The following is a 23,471-nucleotide window of genomic DNA, read 5'->3' as shown; positions in this document are numbered from 1 at the left end:
TAGCCACCATGTACCCCAAGGTCACCCACTGCGTCTGCGCCGCAGTACAATCATTCGGTTCCCAAACATTCAACAAACACCTCCTAGCCTCTGGCAACAGGGCCACGCGCGTGACCTCCTCCATAACAGTGTGGACATCGTTCCAAAATCACACAACCTCCGAACATTCCCACAAGATATGAAGAAAGGTGCCCGGTAGGCCACATCCACGCTTACACCGTCCATCCGTCGAATAACCCATACGCAGCAAACCGGGCCCCGTGACATATACTCTATGAAGGATCTTCAGCTGAACAAACCGTAAGCGAGCCGGGATCGCCACCTCCTTCGGGGAGGCCACCGCCGACACCCAGTCCTCATCATCCAGCTCTAAGCCATCGCCCGTCCATGCCTCCCTCAGACGGAGCAGCAAGTCCGCGCGATCGTTGATGAGTTTCTTGTAAATCAGAGAAATAGTGCTGTCGGGCACGTAGCCATCCAACACTCTATCCTCCAGTGGGGAATACTCGGGGATGGCAGCAGCGTCCGGAAAAACCGAACACAGCGCATGGTGGACTTGAGCATATCGGAAGTACTCTCTATCGTTCAATTTATATTCCTTTTTAAGCATTTCAAACGTTTTGAAAGCTCCCTTCACCCAGAGATCACCCACCTTACATATACCACTCATGTCCCATTTCTCAAAGCCTTTCGATCTCCACAAACAGCCCAACCGCCCAGAGGCATACAGCGGCGTCGCCCGAGTCAAGCGATCCCTCCACCCCATCGCAGCATTCGCCGCGTGCCACACACGCACCGCCACCCGCGTGGGTCCCGTCAGCCGCGTGTCCGGGGTCACCGAGTACAGCGCCCTATTATAATCCCCACCCGGGAGCAGGAATTTATCCATCTCGAACGCCGGGTTTAAGGCAGGACCATATATCCCGTGGTTCACAGCCGCCAACTGAGACGCCCAATAGTATCGTTTGATATCGGGGAGTGCGACCCCCCCATCGTACCAAGGGAGCGTTAACTTGGCGAGAGCAATCCGCGGCCGCCCGTCCAAAAACAGTTGACGCTGAAGACCCTCAACCTCCCGGAAATAGCGGGCCGGCACGACATCCAGAGTATTTTGCAAAGCGTACAAAAAGCGAGGCAGCGACATCATTTTAAACAATGCCGCCCGTCCAAGCGGTGAAAGCGGAAGTCGTCGCCATCTTGCGACGTCGGCCTTCAATCGCTGGAGGGGAGGGAGAAGGTTTCGCTCATAGCGGACCGCGGGATCCAGTGAGATAAAGATTCCCAAATATTTGAACCCCAGTGTAGCAATCTGAACAGGGCAGTCTTGCGGCAGGAGGGGGGCGTCCCCCGAGAGGACGTAGACGCACGATTTGGCCCAGTTGATGACCAGGCCAGAGTTGCGGCCAAAGGAAGTCAACACGTCCACCAATACCATTAGTGACTGTCGGGGGGAAGTGAGATATAGAAGGATGTCGTCCGCGTAAAGGGAGACACGGTCTTCGAACTCCGGCGTCCATCTAATGCCTCGCAACGACGGCTCCCAACGCAACCAGGCGGCGAGAGGCTCCAAAGAAAGCGCAAAGAGAAGGGGTGATAGCGGACATCCCTGTCGCGTACCCCTCCCAGTGCGAAGGGAGCCGACACCCTACCGTTCACCACCACCTGAGCCAATGGGTCAGCGTATAGCAATTTTACCCAACCAATAAACTCAGGGCCGAACCCAAATTTCTCCAAAACGGCCCAAATATATGGCCACTCCAAAGTGTCGAATGCCATAGTAGCATCTAAAGATGCCAAGATGGCCGGCTCCCGTATAAACTCGGCTCTAGCCAGCACACCGTGCAACCGCCTCAAATTTAGGGCGGTATTCCGATGGGGTATAAAACCGGACTGATCCTGATGTATCAAGTCGCCCGCGACCCGAACCAGTCGGTTAGCCAACACCTTAGCAAGAATTTTGGGTTCTGCGTTCAACAGCGAAATGGGCCTATAGGAGGCGCAGCGGTCTCGCGGCTTCCCATCTTTGTGTATCACCACTATGGTGGCGAGGCGTTGGTCAGGGGGAAGGAAGCCCGCCGCACGTGCCGCCGAAAACATGTCTCGAAGATACGGCGCTATCTTATCAGGACGCAACTTATATAATTCAATGGGAAGACCATTAGGACCCACCGCCTTACCAGACGCGATCGAGCGAATGGCCAAAGCGATCTCATCTGACGACAACTTCGCCTCCATCAATATTGCATCCGCCTCCGATAAGGTTGGCAGTGCGATGTCTCTAAGCAACAGATGAGAATCCTCCTCCGAACGCACGGAAACCGGAGAGTATACCCCGCGGAAGTGATCCGCGAAGCAGTCAACAATCTCCACAGGGTCAGTCACACGCACTCCATCCATTCTCTCCACAACGAGCACCACCCTGCTCGCTCTCTCCTTCTTATCCAACCAAGCAATCAACTTTCCGGCCTTATCCCCCACGTCATACAGTCGCCCTTGCTGCTCTCTATACATCCCTTTAGCAGCTTCCGTGACTAGCGCTCTATAATCTAACTGTTTGAGGCTGAGAACATGCAATTTCTCATCAGTAACTCCACGCTCCAAGTCCTCCTCCATTTCAGCTATTTCAGCCTCCAGGCGAACCACCTCAGCTCTCTCGCACCTCTTAGTATGGGAGATAAGGGACAAGGCCTGCCCCCTGACCACCACTTTATAAGCCTCCCATAGGGAGACGGCCGACGACACCGACCCCACATTATCAGTGAAGTAGTGATCAGTGGACTTGACCAACTCCGCATGGATCTTAGGGTTACGAAGATACCAGGGGCCAATGGGTGCCACTCTTCCCTCTGTGCCAGGGTCAACCCTCAATTGCAACCATATAGGGGAATGGTCAGAAATACCTCGGGCTAAATGACGCACCTCCCCAATCATCCCCGCCTGGGTCGCCGGCATGAGCATATAGTCGAGTCTCGAGAGACTCCCATGGGCCCCCGAGTGAAAGGTATACTGCGCTTGTCCCGGGTGCATCATTCTCCAGCAATCTACCAGTCCCAAAGTGTCCAAAAAACTCCCCAACCAGGCCTGAGCCCTAGGGAGATCCCTGGGGGGGTGACGGTCCTCCAATCCAGAGACCACGGCATTAAAGTCTCCACCCAACACCAAAACCCCTCCAGGGAGCCCCAGGACCAAACGCCCCAAGTCAGCAAATGTAGTCGTCTGCAACCCCGGGGGCACATACACCGCCACCAATGAAATGGTTCTGCCCTCCCATCTCCTCACCAGCGCCACATATCGCCCCCTATCATCGTGAAGCACCTTGTCCACTGCCAATGGGAGGGAGGTCCTAACCAAGATGCCCACTCCCCTAGAGCCAGAAGTGAAACCAGTGTGAGCGGCAAGGCGATAGCCCCTCCTATTTAGGGCCTGGAAGGAGTTCCCAACCAAATGTGTCTCCTGCAGGAAAACGATGTCGGGCGAGAGCCGCTTCAAGAACTGTAACACTACCCCGCGCTTGATCCTGTCCCCCAGACCATTCACATTCCACGAAAGGATTCGCAATCCCCTATCCCCCATCCCACTCCCGCACATGATACCCACATCCCGGAGAGCACCACCCGGAGAAATCAGCAAACAACTTCACATTGCCCTGCAAAACAAAAAAACAACAACCATCCCCAACAACCCCCCTCCCCCACAGACCCAAAACCACGACTCCCCCCTCCCTGCACCCCTGCGTGAGCCCGAACAGCCCCCCCAACTTGCAGTGTGCCTGTCGCCCTAACATATACCACAAAAGAACCCCAGAAGGAGGAAAGGACCCCAATAAGCTCCCCACAACCCCCAGACATTTGAAGGGCATGATGTGCCGGATTAGAGTGCAATTGAGCCAAGGTGCAAAAATTAGTCAGTCTAGTCCATCGCCAGGAACCAAGTTCTAGTCCTGCTCCACCACAACCCGTCCGCTCTCCTCCGTCCGATCGTCTCGATCCTGTCCCCGCGGTAGGGCATCCAACCAGTCACCAACCGCCTCCGGTCGGTCAAAAAAGTGGGAACGACCCTGGAACTCAACCCGCAACCTCGCCGGGAATAACAACGCGTATTTCAGCTCCATGTCCCTCAGGCGCCGTTTGACACCCAAAAATCCCAGCCGCTGTTTCTGGACCGCTTGCGTGAAGTCCGGATAAAAGCTAACATTGGAATTCTCAAACTTCAGCGGCCCAGCCACCCTCGACGCCTGAAGGATAGCATCTCTATCCCGAAAGTTAAAAAGTCGGACGATTATAGGCCGCGGGGGAGCACCCACTTTGGGCGCACCACCCGGAATCCTGTGGGCCCGCTCCACCGCAAAGAACTTGCTCAATCCCTTGGGCGCGAGACGATTGATCACCAGATCCTCCACAAAAAGATCAGCAGCAGATTCCTCCGATCTTTCCGGCACTCCGATGATACGGACATTGTTCCGTCTAGCCCTGCTTTCCGAATCCTCAAGTCGACGATCAGTCTGGTCACTGGCAAGCCGCAACCTACGGACCTCCGTCTGCAGGGCGGCCACGTCCACAGTTAGGCTCGACGCCGCTTGTGACAAGGAGTCGACCCGCTCGTTGGTTTTGGACAGGTCTGCCCTGACCAAATTCACATCGATCAGTACCGCGTCCAACTTATGTGCCAGGGTATCAAATCGCTGACCCACTGCAGCCTTCATCTCCTCAATGGCGCCCATAACGTCCTGCAGGGTAAATTCTGACGCTGGGCCCGCAAGCTCTTTAGACCGCTCAGGCGATTTATGCAGGCCAGCGGGGGATCCCTTTAGCTGCGCATAGCGGTCCATGTTGTTGGCCTGAGCATAGGATCCCCTCCGGGTTGACTTAGATTTCGACTTGTCCCCTTCGAGTCTCGCCGCCATCGTCCGGAGGCCACCAAGGTTGGCACCCGCCAGCGCCAGGGACAAGGACCAGTTGGCTAATTTAAGCAGACACTGCGATCGCAGACAGGACGTCCGTGTATAGTCCGAAGATCAGGCCAGACACTCCGCTGTCCGCGCTCCTCTGAAACACCAGGGTCCCTCAGCCGATCTCAAAAAGCAGACTTGAAAACGAAAGTGAAAGTGCGGGGCACGGGGCAGGTCAAGCCCAGCATGCCGCTGTTGTTCACTTCGCACCCGGGCACCTCACCCACTCGAGACCGGGACCTAGGCAATAGCAGGCCGCAAACTTCGGAGGACAACCATTCGGGTTCCCGGCGTCCGATCAGAATTCGGAAAACGGGTGGCAACTCAGCGCGAATGCATCAGCAAAAGCCCGTCAAATTTAGCAGGATTTAGTCAGGATAGATGTGGGAGGTTGCGGAGGCCCTCGAGAGCCGTAAGCCTATGCGGCCATCTTGGTTGTGCGCTAGGCTCCTCCCCCTCATGGACTCTTTTAATAGTTAAAATCCAATATAATGGCAACAATGATGTTGTACTAACTATTAAGGAAAAGGCACTTTTCAAAAGTTATATTTTCCCTGCTGAAGATCACTGAAGGCGGATCTGCATTTTAATCTCCCACTTCTGCCACTCAGTAATTAGCATTTGAATAGGCGTAAATGGATGTGAAATGGCACCCAAGAGCAAATAATAGGCCGCACTGAATGAGTAGAGATCACTAGCTGGTGCATAAATGTGTCATTTCCAGGCACCCACTTCAGAACACTCCTGGACCTGTGCAAGCTCAGAAGATGACTGAACCTGCTGTCTGAGACTTAACAAGAGTCCCAAAGGATAGGACTTATGTACCTAGGATTATGAAGTGAACTCCAAGGGTCATATGGCTGATCTCCTGTCCAAGCTGCAGGGATACAACAAGGTACAAGAGTCCTTTTCTTCAACTGACCAGTGGTAACTGGACCTTGACTAACTCTGCTGTTGGATTCTATTTGACACTCACTAGGTCTCTAAATGCTTTCTCTGAGGTCATGAGGCGGCTTTAGAAGTGTACTCCTGTGGTGATAGGGTTTAAGGGACGAAAGAGATGATTTAAATCTAGGTGGGCGGAGTAAATACCGTTGCCATGGCATAGTACTTTACACCTGCCATGGCGAGGGCACCCCATCAACTGTATTTACCCCTACGAACATCTCCTGCATTTTCAGGAACCGCTGTCAGGGCGGTCCCTGGAAATGCATTGTACATTTGAAAGACGGCTCCATCAATATGACAGCCACACATCAAACTGACAACTTTTGTTTTACTTTGAAAAAAATCTCTTTTTAAAAATAAAAAAGGCAATAACCCTTTTGCCATAGCAGCATTCTTCCATAATGTGGGGGTCATGTAAATGTTTTCACTGCTCCTTACCACCACGTTATTCATGGCATTGACGTGCATTGAAAACTGGTCATGTGTCCAACCAATCTAAATATGGCGGGTGGATACATGGCTAAAACCTATGTCGGACCATTAGGTCTGTGTATAAGTGGCGGACACATAGCAGCCTCCACCGTCTATACACCTGTAAACGTGGAGGGTAGACATTCAGGTTGGCAAAAAAGGGTACTCTGTCACCACATTGTGACAGAGTGCCCTTTCCGCCAACATTTAAATCAGGCCCTAAGTCAGAAGGTAAATCCTTTTGCCCAGGACGAACCTGGTTGGTGTGCCTGACAGTTGCTTCATCATGGTCAGCATCAAATAGCACATAGGCCTTCTTCCAACGCGATCACTATCATTGGCACTTTCTGCTTCTTGGCAATATTTCTACTTAAAGTTCGAAAATTAATATCTCTGGTTCCCCTTATTGGACTTTTGTCATTGTTTATTAATGTTCACTTTATTTTTCTAATTAATTTGGGGATTTTTATTGTTTTTAATTATGTCTTTATTCCTGTTTTAGTACTGCATAAATACTTTACACATTGCCTCTAAGTAGAGCCTGGCTCCCCTGGGACATAGCTACCAAGATGTTGAGTGCGGGCTTATTTTTTTTATTTAATTAATTTCATGAAGTACAGACTAACAAACTTCCCTTTCACAACAATATAGCAAAGGTCATATATTCAGATAGCACATATTAAAGCATCATAATACGTTCAGCAGGTGCCATTAGGATAGCATAAATACAGTGGTACATTTCCCCTACTTCCCCCAGTCCCCCACCTCTGCAGTGCAATCCTCTCCATACGTTTCCTGGACGGTGTACAGTGGGTTATCAGGTACGGTACAGGCTCCAGCACCAAAAAGTGTCCCCAGTGCGCTTAATGCCAATTATAGGGGTGTTAGTGATCTCACCGATTTCAACTTCGACCATATAGCAGCGTTGCTCAGAGTCCAGAGTGTCTAAAGGCCCCTGAAGGGCCAGACAAGTGGCCCCATTATGTGTTTTGGCCTTGATGTAGGTGGCATGAACTACCAGTCATTGTCCAGCTGTTCATGACAGTACACAGAATCCTCTATTCCAACACCTAATCTGAGACACAGCCCGCCTTCCCCAGAGCATTGCGATTTGTATCTTAGGTAAAACGAGGAGGAGGGCTGTTAAACGATTCCTTTCAGGACCTCCTTAATGTATCCCAGAAGTGCCACCAGCAGAGATCTACCTATCCATTGGTGAGCAATACTGACTATAATGAGACTTTAATGCAGTGGTCGTATTGAGCGGAGCGGATATACCTGTGACTGGGACATTATGCCAATGTGGATGATGCCATTAAGTTGGTCAGGGAATGCGGGGTTGGAACTAAGTTGCTGAACAGCAACATTAAGTCAGCTTTCCATTTGTTCTCAGTCCACACGTGGCTTATGCGCATTCTGTTTTAGAGAGCATTACACGTTGATAAGGTTTTGCCCATGGGCTGTTCAGTGCAATGTTCATTGTTTAAATTGTTCTGTTCTTTTTTTCACAATGTGTTTTTACAGCAAGAATAGGCTGTCACTCGTTATCTGGTTTTCTCAAGATGCCCATTCCAGCCCCACCCCCACCACCAGACTGTGACTGCTGCTAAACTATTGATAGATGTGGGCGAGCCACTTAAAGTTCAAGCCAGGCTCAAGCCAAATGCTGGATTCTGGCTCAGCTCGAGGTCCTCTTGAAACCTTGAGCCCAAACGAGTCGAGCTTTCATGAGACTTCTGCCTACCACACTTGCTCAAACTTCGTGCTCAAAGTTAAAAAAGAAGAATTCACATTTGAGGTAAAAAAAAAAAAAAGAAGAGACAAATAGACACCCATTTAGTGGCTGTGTTTTTTCAAAGTGAAACCAGAAATCCTGGAATTAATCCTGGCTTCACTGCTTCACTAAACTCTGATCTTGGGCAACTTCTTGGATTCATTAATCCCCTTCATTACCTCTCTATTAACTCATAAAATGAGTTATTAATACGTTGTCACACGTGTAAGAAAGGCGTTTATTCTTTTAATCTGAAGAGATTTTATCCAATTTTACTTGATGTTTGTTGGATGATTTGCATAGCAAACATTTCCAGGGCTCGGCTCGTACAAGAGCCAAGCCGGACCCTAGGATCAGCTTTGTTGGCTAATGACAGGACGTGCGTACCGTAAAAAAGACTGCAGTAGTGCAGAGGTATAATACAAAAGTTGAAATTGGTGTGCATTAACAATTCTAACACATTTGGCGGGGGGGGGCACTTTAGTGTTTTGCCTGCTAAACAGTTTGCCTCGCTTCTCTACGTGCTGTTAAATGGGCGGCCGGAGCCGGCTAGTTCAAGTTCAAGTTTGATTATCCCGCCCGTGCCGTCTAGTCTGGTCTCTGCCGCCTGGAAAAAGAAGCGGTCCCAGGCACAGTTGTCGAAGACTGAGCGTGCCCGTGCTTGTCCTCCGCCCTCGAAGTTTTGGTAGTCCCGCCCCTGTTACCTCGAGGGCCTTTTCCCCCTTGAAGTTGATCTCTTCCCACGCTGGCACACCTCCGGTATGCTGGGTCGTCATTGGTGGATGTCGAGGTCGGAAGAGAGAGGAGGGCGCATTCTGACACGCAGGGGGGAGTGGCGGAGGAGCGACCATCTGCCTCGCGGACACTGGAGCCTGCGCCCGTGACGTCGCTGGTCCAAAGCGTGGAGCTGTCAGTGACACGCGCACGGGGCGGGGCGAAGGCGAAGACAGAAAAGCACCGCAGCATCTCCCCGCTGCAGTGAGAAGCCGAGTCTGCACGAGCCCATTAGGAGAGCGCGAGCCATTGAGACAGGTGCGAGCGTCCATTGAGACAGGTGCGAGCGTCCATTTAGACGGGAGCGAGCACCAGACACTTGATCCCAGACATCCCCCATAGGAGCGCGCCATGTCACTGAGGAGCAACTTCGTGCGGCTGCTGAAGAAGCAGTACCGGGCAGTGACCCTGCAGAACAAATGCGCGCACTCGGTGGCCATCATAGGGGCGCCTTTCTCAGGAGGGCAGGTGAGTTTTGTTTGTGCCAGCGGGTATGCAGGTGTCGGGCGGGCAGACAGACACGGAGGTAGCTGGAAACACATTTGGACCGACACATGAGGCTAAACACATAGGCAGGCTTGCAGCAAGTATACGTCTATAGAAGTGAATACATTGTTAGGCAGGTAGGTGGGCAGATGGACTGGCCGACAGATAAATCAACATACAAGCAGCTAGATTCATATACATATACATATGGATTAACTGCCGCACAATGGGATGGGCCTTTGGGTAGATGGGCCTACAATCAGGTGGATAGAAAAGTGGGTAGGTGGAGTGACGACCATGCGGGTAGGTGGCTAGAGTAGACTAGATAGATCGGTGAGAAGTTAGACACTATCTGTGCAGAAAGAAAAGCGGATACATAGATTACTACAGGCATAAGGGGTGGACAGGTGAATATTTACTGCGGTGTTTTATTCTCTTTTTGGTTGTTTTTATTAACTAAACAATAAACAGGGAGATACGCAGCCAGGTAAGTGTGGACTTACAGGTAGATGAAAAGATCATGATAGGTGTATACATGTAGGCGGATAGGTAGACGCGCAGTCAGGTGGTATGGAGATAGACAGGATGTTCAATAGGTGTAGCGACAGGTAAATCTAAAGGCATGGACACAGTCAGAGACTTACAAAGATGGATTGCAGGGAATTCAGCAGAACAGTTTGATATTGAGGTTTGTTAGATGGGAAGCCACTTGGCAGGTAGCTATAAAGACAAGCGCTTGAAGGGGTGGGTGAAACATGTTTGTAGAATGGCCGTAGAGACAAATCGATAGATGTGTTAATGAACAGGTACATGGAGAGGTGGTAGATGTAATGGCAGCTGAGTGGAACGATGAGTGGGTGGATGGAAAAATAGGTGGATAGGCAGGAACTTAAACGTACAGGTAGGTGGATAGACAATTGCTGGGTAGATGGATAGATGGACAGGTAGGTGGATAAACCAATTGCTGAGTAGATGGATAGGCGGACAGGTAGGTGGATAAACCAATTGCTGGGTAGATGGACAGGCGGACAGGTAGGTGGATAAACCAATTGCTGGGTAGATAGACAGGTAGGTGGATAGACCAATTGCTGGGTAGTGATACTTGGGTCGACTAGTAGGTGGGTAGGTAAATGGATAGGCGGGCAGGCGGTCACACAAATCTATAGATAGACCGGCAAATGGACAGATTTGACAGATTGGAGGTGGCTAGACCAATATGAAGAAAGACAGGCAGTTCGATTGTAACTTGACAAAAAAGTAAGTAGACATACAGATGTTTAAAAGGTAGTTGGAAGGACAGGTAGGTGGATAGAGTAGTTGGAGCTGTGCCAGCAGATGGGAGGGAGATAAAGACGCAACAATAACGATGACCTGATTGCTGGCCAGCTAGAAGGAGCGCAAACATGGATGGATCGGCCATGGTGGAGAGACCGACATGCAACAAGATTTCTTTTTAATCTGTTTTGTACATCAGCGCAGACATATTGACAGAAGTCCATACACGCAGATTAATGACAGATTAATAAACTATAGACAATGAGCAGGACAAACAGTTACACACAATGATGGATGTGTAGAGCAATACATAACAATATGGGTGTACAAGTAGACTACTCTTTAGACTGACAAGTACAGTGACAGACATTTTCAAAGTCACAATCTGCCCTCGTAGCTATTTTTTTGTGAAAATAAATGTGTATCTAGCTACCTCGCTGTTCTTTTTGTATTTATTTTTATATTCAGAACATGTACTTTTCTGTTTGTTTAGGTCTTACTGTTTCTTACTCCATTTATATCAGTCTTGGTCTATGTGTCAATCCGCTTGTATCTAATGTATCAGTCTTTTTTTTGTAAAAGGGATCGTCTGTCTCTTTCCCACTTTACCTGCCTGCCATTGCTTCTGTTTCTGTGGCGTGTATATTTGGCCTTCTGAATGTCAGCCAAAGCCATGTCAGTAGCCGAATCTGGACCATTGCCTGGGTAGCAGCTTAGAGGCTGGGAGGCGCATAGGATTGCCCCTATGAGTAGCAAATGAGTTATTACTGCTAGAAAACTGGGTTGTAGCAAACTATCACTTAGCCTGGGTCGCCACCTATTTGTACTGTGGGCTCTTGGCCCGTATCTATCTTGAGGTCTGTAAAGTTACTGATTCTTGTATCTCTGTCTTGTTATCCGTACATATATCCAGATAACTACACCTGAATTTTTAGTGCCATTTACATATTAGCATCTGTATTGTATGCCTTTTCCCACATATATCATGCTGTACATCTCTTATGTAGTACCTGTTTGTCTGTCCACCCATATGCCCGATTTTATGCGAGCCTGAAATCATATGTATCTAAAAGCAGGTTACTTTTTATCTGGTTCTTTCAACATCTTTGCATCAGTTTGTGCTTTTTGGCTGGCTTCAATTCCACCCATGTAGAGTTTGAGGAACTGTGTAGATGCCTCGGGCCGCTTTTACTCAAACATATCAAATAAAATGCACTCATTCCTTGCCAGTCATACGTGAAACTATTTTAAATCCCGTTTTATGTGCATTCGATGATGTAAAGCAGCCCTTGCCTGTTGTTGCAGAAACGAAGGGGCGTGGAGCACGGACCAGCTGCTATTAGAAGTGCAGGCCTGGTGGAAAGGTTGTCCAGTCTGGGTAAGCGGAAAACATCGGCACTTAAGGTGTATATATGTAACAATGTCTTTGGGAAATTGATAATATCATTTAGAATCGAAAATGAAAATCTTATAGTTGTTTTAAATTGTTGCATTTCAGACATTGTCACTGTAGTGTATAACGCATATTTCGAGTGGGGACTTCTTTGTTCACAGATCAGATCATTTTTACTTTTTACAGTGTTTTAATCAAATCTGCCATGAACCCCCTCTAAAGTCTAAATAGATGGCTCTTTTATCGTCAGTGGTGAACAGATGTACACATCCCTGACCGTGTTTTTCCAGGACGCGATAAACATGTTTCCCTGCTTCCGAGTACATTTCCAGACCAGGCAGCTCTGCGCCTGTTTTGCTTTTCACAAGGCGGTGATGCGAAGAGTACACTTAATCCAGCCGTTGTGTGAGAGCAGCCTGCTATTCATAGCTGCTGCTTAGTCACCACGTGCGGCAAACCAGGCCGGACGAGCGCGCGCGCCCTTTCTTTCTCTCGCAGGAGCGCACGGGAAGTGATTCACTGTTGCCAGGGGCGCCACAGTGAGTAATAGACCTCAGTACACCAAGAGGCTCGTGCAGAGAACAGGAAACTTACAGCGTCACCGGGCGTTTCCGTTTCGTGATGTGGTTGAAAAATGAGACGTCATCCTGACCCCAGCTGGGGACGGGCATGAAAGATCTGGGGACGCGCACGTTCACCCTCATATTCTGCTTGTGCTTGGGTTATGGCGAGCACAGGTTGGAGGAAAAGCCCATCTTGCAAAAGTCTTAGGGGCTAATGATTGACACCCAGAGTGATGCTTCTGGTGTGATATGTCATTTCAAAACTGAGAGATGATTAAGGGTCCCAGAGTCCCAAGTTACAGATCTTTACACATGAATAAGAGAGAAGAAGATGCAGATTTTCCACAGTTTTAATGGGTAGAAAATCATTATTTTGTTAAAGGCATGGAGGCTAATATTATGCATATCACCTTTATTGCTCCTCAAACACAGTAGCAACAAACATTAGAATTTAAAACACACAAAGCTCTGGAACACAGAACATGCATATATTGAGAGAACAGTCAGCCATTTTCCTCTTTAGGTGTTCCAAAAAATTACAAAGTCCAGAAACAACAATTGTCCTTCTTCTTAACTTGAATTCCACGCTTCCAAATTTGATGCAGACGACAGACGGCCAACCATCTTCTTTCACCTGTGTAACAAAGAGATAATTAATAAACTGGGAGGGAACAGAAGAGGGATAATATTAGCCTCCGTGCCTTTAATAAAATCATGATTTTCTACACATTAAAACTGTGGAAAATCTGCATTTTATGGCAAGGCCCGGAGCCCAATATTATGCATGTTCAAAGTTCATCAATAATCCATCCAACAAATTTTCCACAGGTTTAAAATATAATTTTTTAAATGTCGAATTATTTGACTAATCAGCTGTTTTCATGATCCCACTCAAGCTAAAACCCCTCATAAGAGACTTGCTAGCCATTGCTCCCCTAACCGAATGTGCTCCAAAAACACTCACATCCACACCTGCCTTAGACATAACTCCTTTAACCCACCTTGCCAAAGTAGGTGAAGAAACTGCTTTAAAGGGTTTCTTATAAGAAATCAAAAGTTGAGAACAATTACCCTGTCTCAAACTTACGGTCCTCCTCTCATACTTTCTAAGACAACCTACCACACACAAACGATCATACCCCTCCAAAAGAGGGTAAAAAATTGTCCTAGACATAGTCTTGGTCCTCTTCCTTAACTCAAAACACACACCTTCCGGCTGATAAAACCTAGAATCTATCTCTAGAGCCCTAATATCCGAAACCCTTCTAAACGAAACTAAACAGAGAAGCATCGCCAACTTCCAAGACAAAAACTTAAGATCTAAGGATGTATTAGCACTCCAACTGTCTACTTCCTTCAGAACTACCGTAACATCCCAAAGAACTCCATACCTAGCACAAGGAGGCAAACCCACTCGAACACTTTTAACCAATCTTCTAACCAAGGTATTCTACCCCACTGGCAAACCATCCACCAACACATGCCCTGCTGAAATAGTTGACCTGCTTAAATTTATAGTATTGTAAACCTATATGCCTTTGTGGTCCCCTTGGACCATGACTCTGCGATAAGTTCCGCAGCCTCCTCTGATAGGCCATGCACTTGCCAAACTCTCCTGAAATCAACCATGATGCCAACCTTAACCGACCTGAAACCACCAACTCATGAACATTTCCCTGCACATCCAGAATTATCGCTCTTAAATCCGGCAGCAACACCGGATCCTCCCTCAAAAGACTCATCACATCTGGGAACCACACCTGTGTTCTCCAAAAAGGCGTTATCAATACTAACTCTGCCTTATTCCTTCTGACTTTCGTCAATACCCTTTGGGTCATTGAGAACGGAGGAAAAGCATAATTCCTCTCTATCCTCCAATCCTGAAGAAAGGCATCTATTCCCTTTGCATCCGGATCTGGTCTCCAGCTGTAAAAATCCTTTAGCTGACAATTCAGCCTGTTTGCAGACAAATCTACCTGCAGAGGACCCCACCTCTGCTGTAATTTCATGAAAACTTCCCTGTCCAGCCTCCAATTGCTCACATCCTTGAGATATCGCGAATACCAATCGGCTTCTACGTTGCTCAACCCTGGAATATACTGAGCCTGGACAATAATCTCTTTCTCTAAACAAAACCTCAAAAAGTCCTTCGCCAAATCTGCCAAGCCCTTCGATCTCGGACCTCCCAGCTTGTTCACAAACCTCACTGCTGACAAGTTGTCCATCTTCAAAAGGACACAGCATTTCACCTGATCCTTCATAAAACTCTTTATTGCAAAAGATTCTGCCAGGAGTTCCAAACAATTTATGTGCATGGCTCTCTCCTCTTCTGACCATTCTCCCCCTGTCGACACCATGCCACACCGTGCTCCCCATCCGTGCAAACTCGCATCCGATTCTATCTCTGTTTCTGGAACTTCTCCAAAAATTGCCTTCCCATTCCAAGCATCCAGACTCATCAACCACCAATTCAGTTCTTCTACTGTCTCCTGATTCAACCTCACCTTCTAAGAGTATTTTGCCCCTTTCCTCAAGCAATAAGCTTTCAACCTCTGCAAATCTCTGTAATGAGGGGGAGCTGGAAAGATCGCTTGAATCGACGCAGATAGCAGACCCAGCAACCGCGCTAACTGTCTCAACGTACTCCATTCTGCATTCTTCACTCTCTTCACCTCCGCCCTGATTTTCCTCACCTTTTCCATAGGTAACTTCAACACACACTCCAAGGTCTGAATCTGAAAACCTAAAAATTGCATCACTTGCATCGTATCCACACACGATTTCTCCTTGTTCACCACAAATCCTAGATCCTCCAGAACCCTCACAGCCAACTCTGTTGGCTCCATCGCTAAAGACCTTTCCTCTGCCATTATCAATTTATCTTCCAGATAGACAATCAAATGAATCCCTCTGGACCTCAACCAAGCCGCTACTGGTCTCATTATTTTCGTAAAGCACCACAGGGCGGATGTCAACCCAAATGGGAGACTCTTGAATCTCCAAAGTTTTCCTTTCTACCTGAACAGCAGAGTATCCCTTTGCTCCTCGCACATTGGAATTGTCAGGTAAGCATCTTTCAAATCCAACCTGGTCAACCAATCCCCTTTCCTTAAGAGATCCCGCAACGTGTGAATACCTTCCATCTTGAAGTGATTGTAACAGACCCAATCGTTTAACTCCTCAGATATATTACTGGTCTCATTCCCTTTTCTTTCTTCTCCACTAAAAACAAATTACTTATAAAACACCCCTGCACAATCTGTGCTGCTTCTATCGCCCCTTTTGCCTCCAAAGCATCTACCTCCTTCGTCACAAGTTCTTCCATTTCCTTTGAAAATCTCAATATATTGGGAGCCCTCTCGTGCATCGGAGTTTGTAAAAAAATCTATTCTGTAACCTAACACAGTTTCCAAAACCCACAGATCTTGAGTTATTGCTCTCCATCTCGTAACAAACTGGGCTAGTCTGCCCCCCAATTTTAACTGGATAGAAATAGGGTCTAGTGAACATCTTACCTGAGGCACCCCTTGTTCGCCTCTCAGATCGCATGCCTCTCGATCTGCCCCTCTGCCTTTGCAGGAAAAAACTTCCCTGCTCCGACCTTGAATAGTTGTAGCTTGATCCAAAACTGGTTCCATAGGGTCTGTAACCTCTTCCGAAGGTTCCTCTGGACACACCTTGTCCCCGGCCGGGGAACCGGCCCGCATTCGCCCGGCCCCACCAAAAACTCTGCAAATATCCTTTTGCGTCTTCTGAAGTGAATTGAACGTACCAACATATTTGGCCATATCCTTTACAAAATCATCCCTTCGCTAAGTTTTCCTAGCTCTTTACTCGCTAGTTCCGCCAACTTTGGATCAATCTTGAAAAGAATACTTTTTCTTCTCTCAATACAAAGCGCAGCATTAGAATTACCTAAAAGGCAAATCGCCCTTTGAATCCACTGCCACATCTATGCCAGTATTGTTAGAATGTGCCTCCTCGCACATATCAGAAATTTTCGCAAGAGGCCCCAGCAGATCTAAAAGTCTGTCCTGGCAACCTTTTAGCCCTTTGTCAAGACCCCTTCTCGGGTCCCTCCCAGTCTTGTTAATGAATGTCATATCTTCTGATCCAACTCAGGAGTATAGGCTACTTTACTGTCCAGAGTCGGTCTTGGACATTCAGACCTCAGTCTGGTTCTTACATCTGTCGGAATCTCTCTCCGAATCCAGTACCTTACGTACTTTGCCACATGTTCCACAGGAGTCCACTGTGGTGAAAGGGGATCTTGTATTAGGAGAGGATCGAACATCTCCTCTCCCTGGGGATCAACAAAATCACCAATTTCCAATTTAATCTCTTTCTCAAGCCCTTTTTCTTCTTTGGAGGAACCTCCTCCACACCTGAATCCTCTATACTTGAACTACAAGTCAACTCCACATCCCCACTCATGGAGCTAGAATCACAAGCCGCCACTGCGTGCTTTCCTTTATGCGCCTTTATTGCGCTGCCTTTCGCCTTTATAGCGCCTTCTTTTTGAACTTTACGTTCAATACCTTTCTTAATCGTTTCCACATGTTTTGTTTTCTGGGCCTTTTTCTTTCCCTGACCAGACACTCCTGCGACCATCTCTACCTCTTACGTGGTCCAGAAGTTTTCTTCTTCTCCTGACCTTTGCCTCAAATCCTTTCTTAAAATAGACTTTTCTACACAACTGTCTATTTTCTTATCCAAAGAGGCTGTCATCTCTCCAAACATCTTTTCCATGTAACTCTTCATTCTTTCCTCGAAACCAGCCTCTGAGCTCTCCATTTTGTCAATTTAAAGTAAAATGACACTTCACTACTTACTAAATAACCTCACAATAAAAACAATATTTTTATCTCACTTAACACATTTCTCTAATCAAGAATCACAATTTTAAATTGTCAAAAAAATAAGCCTTATTTAACACTTCAAAACAACCAATCTTCTAACAGTTCCTAAAATCGACCTCCTCATGAACTACTGACAGAAGTCTGACAGAAACTGACTTGCGTTCTGACTCAGACTTCGTTTATTCCCAAAACATGTCTGCCCTAAATCAATTACAACACAGACACTTTTCCCCAAACTCATAAAATGGCCACGTCATGTAAGTACTGGGCTCTTATTCTGCCAAAATTCCATTCATTATCCCCTGGCGCTTGACGCGCGAGATGAAACTGATGCGCTCGAGCGCAGCGTCTCGTGCTAGATGATTAAGACGTCCACATGCGTCTCAATGCCTCGCGCTCTCCAGCCTCACATACGCTTGGAATCCACGCACAACTTCAAACAATAAGCACCAACGGTAATGCCTTTCTCAATCTATTTACTAGCGTCTCTTCACATCTTAAATCACGCTATGCCCCATAACGCTCTATCATTTCATCAGATTCCTTCCTCATAATCATTAAATACTCAAAAATAATTTTTAAATCCCACAAATTTAATTGCATATTTTTAAAACTTCATATTACCATATACTTAATAGATTGATATCTTATATGCTATTCTTATCACTTTCTATTAAAAAATCTTACATTTACCTAAAATATATTTCATTCAACATCAAAGAATTAAGAATGTAGTTATCTTGTGCTTGAGCAGCAACAAAAGAGGAAAATGGCTGACTGTTCTGGCAATATATGCATGTTCTGCATTCTAGAGCTTTGTGTGTTCTAAATTGTAATGTTTGTTGCTGCTGTGTTTGAAGCGCAATAAAGGTGATATGCATAATATTGGCCTCCGGGCCTTGCCATAAAATATACATAGCTGGTACCAATGGCTGACAGAAAAAGAATTGTGAATAAAGACAGAAATTTAAAAAAAAAATGCTGTGAAACTAGGAGCATTCATCATGAGTCTCTGGAAAGCTTTGATTTTTGTTAGGGAAATAAAGAGTCACATTAAAGGAAAAGAGTATCAGCACACGCAAAAACAAGTATTGTAAAATCCATTCGCTCTCACTTTGCCACTGTTTGTGTATGATGCTGTTGGCTTTGCTAGTGTTTGTTTAATTGTGCAGATACAAGAAAAGCCAATAGAGACAGCCGTCCATCTTGGAAGTATATTTTTTATACTTTGAAGATAGCTGTCACATTGGGCGTAGACGCAGTATGGCCACATCGAAGGTGTGGAAAATAATGTTGAGGCATTTTGGAATGTTTTATACTTCCAAGTTGGCGACCAAGGCATGCGATGTTACATTGCACAACATGGCGGTCCTCGTAGAAGTGTAGAAATAAAATCCAAGATGGTCAAAACATTTCATCATGGAATGTGGCAGCGAATTTGGAAGTATAAAAATACACCTGCACCATGGCCACTGCCTCGCGTCAAGCAACAGTGGAGCCATATTGGAAGTATAATAAATGCACATCCAACATGGCTGGCAGCCTCTATTGGCTTTGTAATGCAGGCACAGTTTTAAAAGCATCTATAATTGTCAAAATCAATAGTATGGACAGGTAGGCGAGGGCGAAGATGAGAACTGGGGCATGGGGAGAGAGACCGACCAGAGGTTGGAGGAGCAAAAGAAAGAGTTCATCTTCAATCTGACGAATGATGAAGTGAGAAAGTAGCAGGACATAGGTTGACATGGAGTGCTAACTCACAAATGATGGGCAGTTAATAAAGTATACATTCAATTTCACAAAGGGACACTGTTCCTATAGCAGGATGCAAAAATATCACCCATGCTCAAGGGTGCAAATAGTCACCCGTGCAACAAGAAAAAAAGGGGTGAAGAAGTAAAAAAGAAGAAGAAAAGGAACAAAAGACATCCTAGGTAAAAGTGACCCAATAGTGAAGTGGAACAACCATTGGTGTTTCCTCTGTTGCCCTCACACACCCCAAGAGGTGTCATGCTTCATCATCGGGCAGTTGCTCCTCGTAGGGCTGGCGCTGCAATTCCCCACGGGTCCCCCGAAGGGTCTCTTTGTCGGAGATCTTTTAAAGAACTGCCGGATGGTGCATGTGGGTGTGTGGGGTATGGGTCTAAAAAAGGGTAAAAAAGGGTGCGTGCAAGGTGATATGAAAATATATTAAATAAAGGGTAAACTTGAATCGAATGTATAAATTGTATACCCTTTGCAGATCAACTGCTACATAAAATCTTGTCCAAGAGGCACACTATGCCCAGGTGTCAAAAGGTCATAGGTCAACATGTTTCGCGCCTGTGTCGCCATAAGGGTCGTTGGCGCTTCTTCAGGACCAGAACTAAAATGAAGTGCACGTGAAAAAAGTTATTACTAAACCCTTAAGATCAAACAAGGCAGGGCAGTAACCTGTATACCTAAAATGTGGCTACAGCTGCATGATGAAACAATGCTCCTGATGAAAACCCCGCTGTCTCGTGAAGGAACCTCCACTGGCAGATTTATACATTCGATTCAAGTTTACCCTTTATTTAATATATTTTCATATCACCTTGCACGCACCCTTTTTTACCCTTTTTTAGACCCATACCCCACACACCCACATGCACCATCCGGCAGTTCTTTAAAAGATCTCCGACAAAGAGACCCTTCGGGGGACCCGTGGGGAATTGCAGCGCCGGCCCCACGAGGAGCAACTGCCCGATGATGAAGCATGACACCTCTTGGGGTGTGTGAGGGCAGCAGAGGAAACACCAATGGTTGTTCCACTTCACTATTGGGTCACTTTTACCTAGGATGTCTTTTGTTCCTTTTCTTCTTCTTTTTTACTTCTTCACCCCTTTTTTTCTTGTTGCACGGGTGACTATTTGCACCCTTGAGCATGGGTGACATTTTTGCATCCTGCTATAGGAACAGTGTCCCTTTGTGAAATTGAATGTAGACTTTGGGAGCATGGACACTGGACCTTGAATAGCTCCTTGGCCCCCCCTCTTTTATTTGTGACAGTTAATAAAGTACCCTGATGTCGCACTGGAAGGATGCAGGCAACAATCAGATTCTGTATTTAAGGAGACCTATCAAACTACAACTATGCAATATTTAGGTACACTTACATTGAAATTAGGCCCTAGAATCCCGACCCCAGCTTACCCTTTGACTAATGTACCTAATGCAGCATGAGGGCTGTTGTAAAGCTTGGAGCTAGAAATGCCCAATAATTGGATAAGATTTTGTCGGTTTTATATGTCTCTGAACAAAACTACCTGGAATCCCCAGAGTTTGAGACTGATAAACAAGACCCTGAAGGGGGCAGCTTTCGCAGACATGTGGCTGTGGGCTGAGATACTTGCCATTCGCAAAAAGGTTAACAAACACATCCCAGCAAATTACTGGTCCATTTCTATATTAGATGCCCTAATGTTGTAGTTGCAATTCAGTGAACAAGTGAAAAAAGCGAATAAGATTATATCCAGCCCACTGTCGCAGCCCCTCCGCCTTCATCGTGTAATATTGAAAGGTGATGTGTCTTTTGTAAAGGGTGCCTGTCTGTTGTTGCTCTTTATTAATCAAGGCGACTTTTTTTAGCATATTGACGGCAACCCTCTTTGTGAGGGATTGGATTTGGCATGGGTGGAAAAATACCTCCTAACTTCTATTAAGATGTTGCACACGCACGGATTTGTCTAGGGTAGGAAAGGGAATGGACAAAAAGATCCCAGTTAAACAGGGAGTTCGCTAATGTTGTGTCTTGCTTATTCGTGAATGATCTAATGATAATTATCTGTGTGAAAGAGACAACGGCAGTGGACCCCTGTCTAAATAATGTGTGTCCAAATCATGTTGCAGAAGTATTAGCATTTCCAAAAGACGACGGCAAACCAACGTCAGACTTTTATGCAGCCTGAAAACAACTTAACAAACTAATTGAGAGGGACTAGCACGCTTTAGGGACCATTGAGATTGGCGGCAGCCAAGCAAAATGCTTAAAATGAAGTCACTTACTGCTGTTTTGTATCGTATTTTAGGTCCAGGCATGTTTGTTTACTCTTGTCGGGTAAGAATAGGTTGATTGGAGGCAATGTCTTTATTGCCTTAGGGCAGAACCAGCTGTCCGTTCCCCTTCCACTCATTAATGCACTTGCTTTTGGGTTGGATATATAATTACAGGGTGGGCAATGAACAACATGGCATGCAATCTGCTACTGTTAACACCATGAGAAGAGGAAACGCTTAATTAGAACACTGGAATGTTGAGCGCTCCATTGAAGACAATGGAGTGCTCCGGAATTCTAATGGCTGATAGAAGCCCGGAGCATCAGCATTCCAATTTTTGTTCACAGCTGTTGCTGTGAACAAATGCCTCACGGACCCGAGGGGATTTTAACTCCCTCGGGCTCCATGAGGCCTTTGTTTTACAAATTAGAACATTCTTCCCTCTAGGGGTGGAATGTTCTAATAGCCTTAGAGCCCTTTGTAGTGGGCTCTACTGGCCATACGGCCTTCGGCTCGAGTCTTTAACACTGAAGGGTGCTTTTAATGGACGGTAGAGCCCGCTAATGTTAGTTGCATTTATAGAGCGTACGATTACCCTGGGGTGTCCTGGCACTAGCACTGGTTGCTGGGGGAATAGAAAGTATAATACTGCGCAAAGAGCCAGGTCTTTAACCCTTTCCTAAAGGAGAGGAGATCCGGGGCACTCCTGAGATGGAGGGGAAGCTCGTTCCAAGCTCTGGAGGCACAGTTAATGAAACTCCTCCCTTCCCAGTTGACTCTTTTAAATGGGGAGACTTGAACGTATTTGGCTCCTGAGGAGCGTAGCGTTCTCCCCGGGACATACCAGAGGAATTTACGCCTAAGGAAGTCGGGTCCTGCTCCTTTAATGGCCTCAAACACGGTGCAGAGTGCCTTGAAGCAAACTCTTTGTTTCACCGGGAGCCAGTGAAGTTGCCTTAGCTCCTTTCTCACGGAAACAAATTTAAGAGTACCTGACAGCACTCTTGGCGCTGCATTTTGGGCTAGTTGGAGCCGATTAATGTGCTGCTTTTGATCGTTGAGGTAAAGGCCATTGCAGTAATCCAGACGCGACATTATAAGAGCCGTAATTACTGTCTTGAGGCTATTTTCGGACAGGAAGAACTTAATTTTCCTTATAATCCTCAGGACTAGAAAGCAAGCTGAGGTCAGCACGCTTAATTGGTCACTGATGGTGAGCTTATTGTCCAGCAGTACCCCCAGGTTTTTTGCTTTCCTTGTGGGGGTGGAGCATACACCAAGATCTTCTGGCCACCAGTCCGGTGTCCACACACGTGGATTGTTGCCGAACTTTATGACCTCGGTCTTGGTGGAGTTCAGTTTTAGGCAATTAGAGGCCATCCAGTGCAAAATGGCCCCCATACAGTCATGGAAACGTGCCCCGGTTTCCATTTCCTTCCCTTCCATCAGTGATAGTACTTATTGAGTGTCATTAGCGTAAGAGGTGAGTTGGAAGCCAAATGATCTAATGACACCAGCCAGGGGGGCCACATAGATATTGAAAAGCGTCTGGCTTAGACACGAGCCCTGTGGCACCCCGCATGGAAGGGAGAAAGGTTTGGAACTGTTACCATCCAGATCCACAGTTTGTGATCTGTCGATTAAAAAAAGACTGCAACAGTTTCCATGCTGTCCCTTCTACTCCTATATCTGACAAACGGTGCATCAACACTGCGTGGTGGACCGTGTTGAATGCCGCTGACAGGTCTAGCAAAATCAGCACGGCATTGCCACCCTCATCCAAGGCCTCTCTGATTTCCTCCGTGGATTTAAGTAGAGCGGACTCCTTGTTATGCTCTGCTCTAAACTCATATTGGGAAGTGTCAAGAGAGTTGTGCTGCAAAAACGCGCTCAGTTGGGTATTCATGGCTTTTTCCAATATTTTGGCCGGGAATGGGAGCCGTGAGATGGGCCTTTAGCTGTT

At 46.8% G+C, this 23,471-nt stretch overlaps 1 protein-coding gene across 1 annotated transcript in view; it reads left to right on the top strand.

Moving 5' to 3' along the window:
* The first annotated feature begins 8,973 nt into the window (after positions 1-8,973).
* Positions 8,974-23,471, top strand: part of ARG2 (arginase 2) — a 57,238-nt gene continuing 42,740 nt past the window's right edge. Inside the window, exons 1-2 of the mRNA XM_085627148.1 lie at positions 8,974-9,383; positions 11,982-12,054. Of these exons, the coding sequence (XP_085483274.1) occupies positions 9,267-9,383; positions 11,982-12,054 (190 nt within the window). The 5' untranslated portion in view covers positions 8,974-9,266. The remainder of the gene's footprint in view (positions 9,384-11,981; positions 12,055-23,471) is intronic.

This window comes from Triturus cristatus, chromosome 9 (assembly GCF_964204655.1).
Source record: "Triturus cristatus chromosome 9, aTriCri1.1, whole genome shotgun sequence".
NCBI classification, from domain to species: Eukaryota; Metazoa; Chordata; class Amphibia; order Caudata; family Salamandridae; genus Triturus; species Triturus cristatus.
Note: the sequence above shows the minus strand (reverse complement) of the source record. Positions and strands in the feature narration are given on the sequence as shown.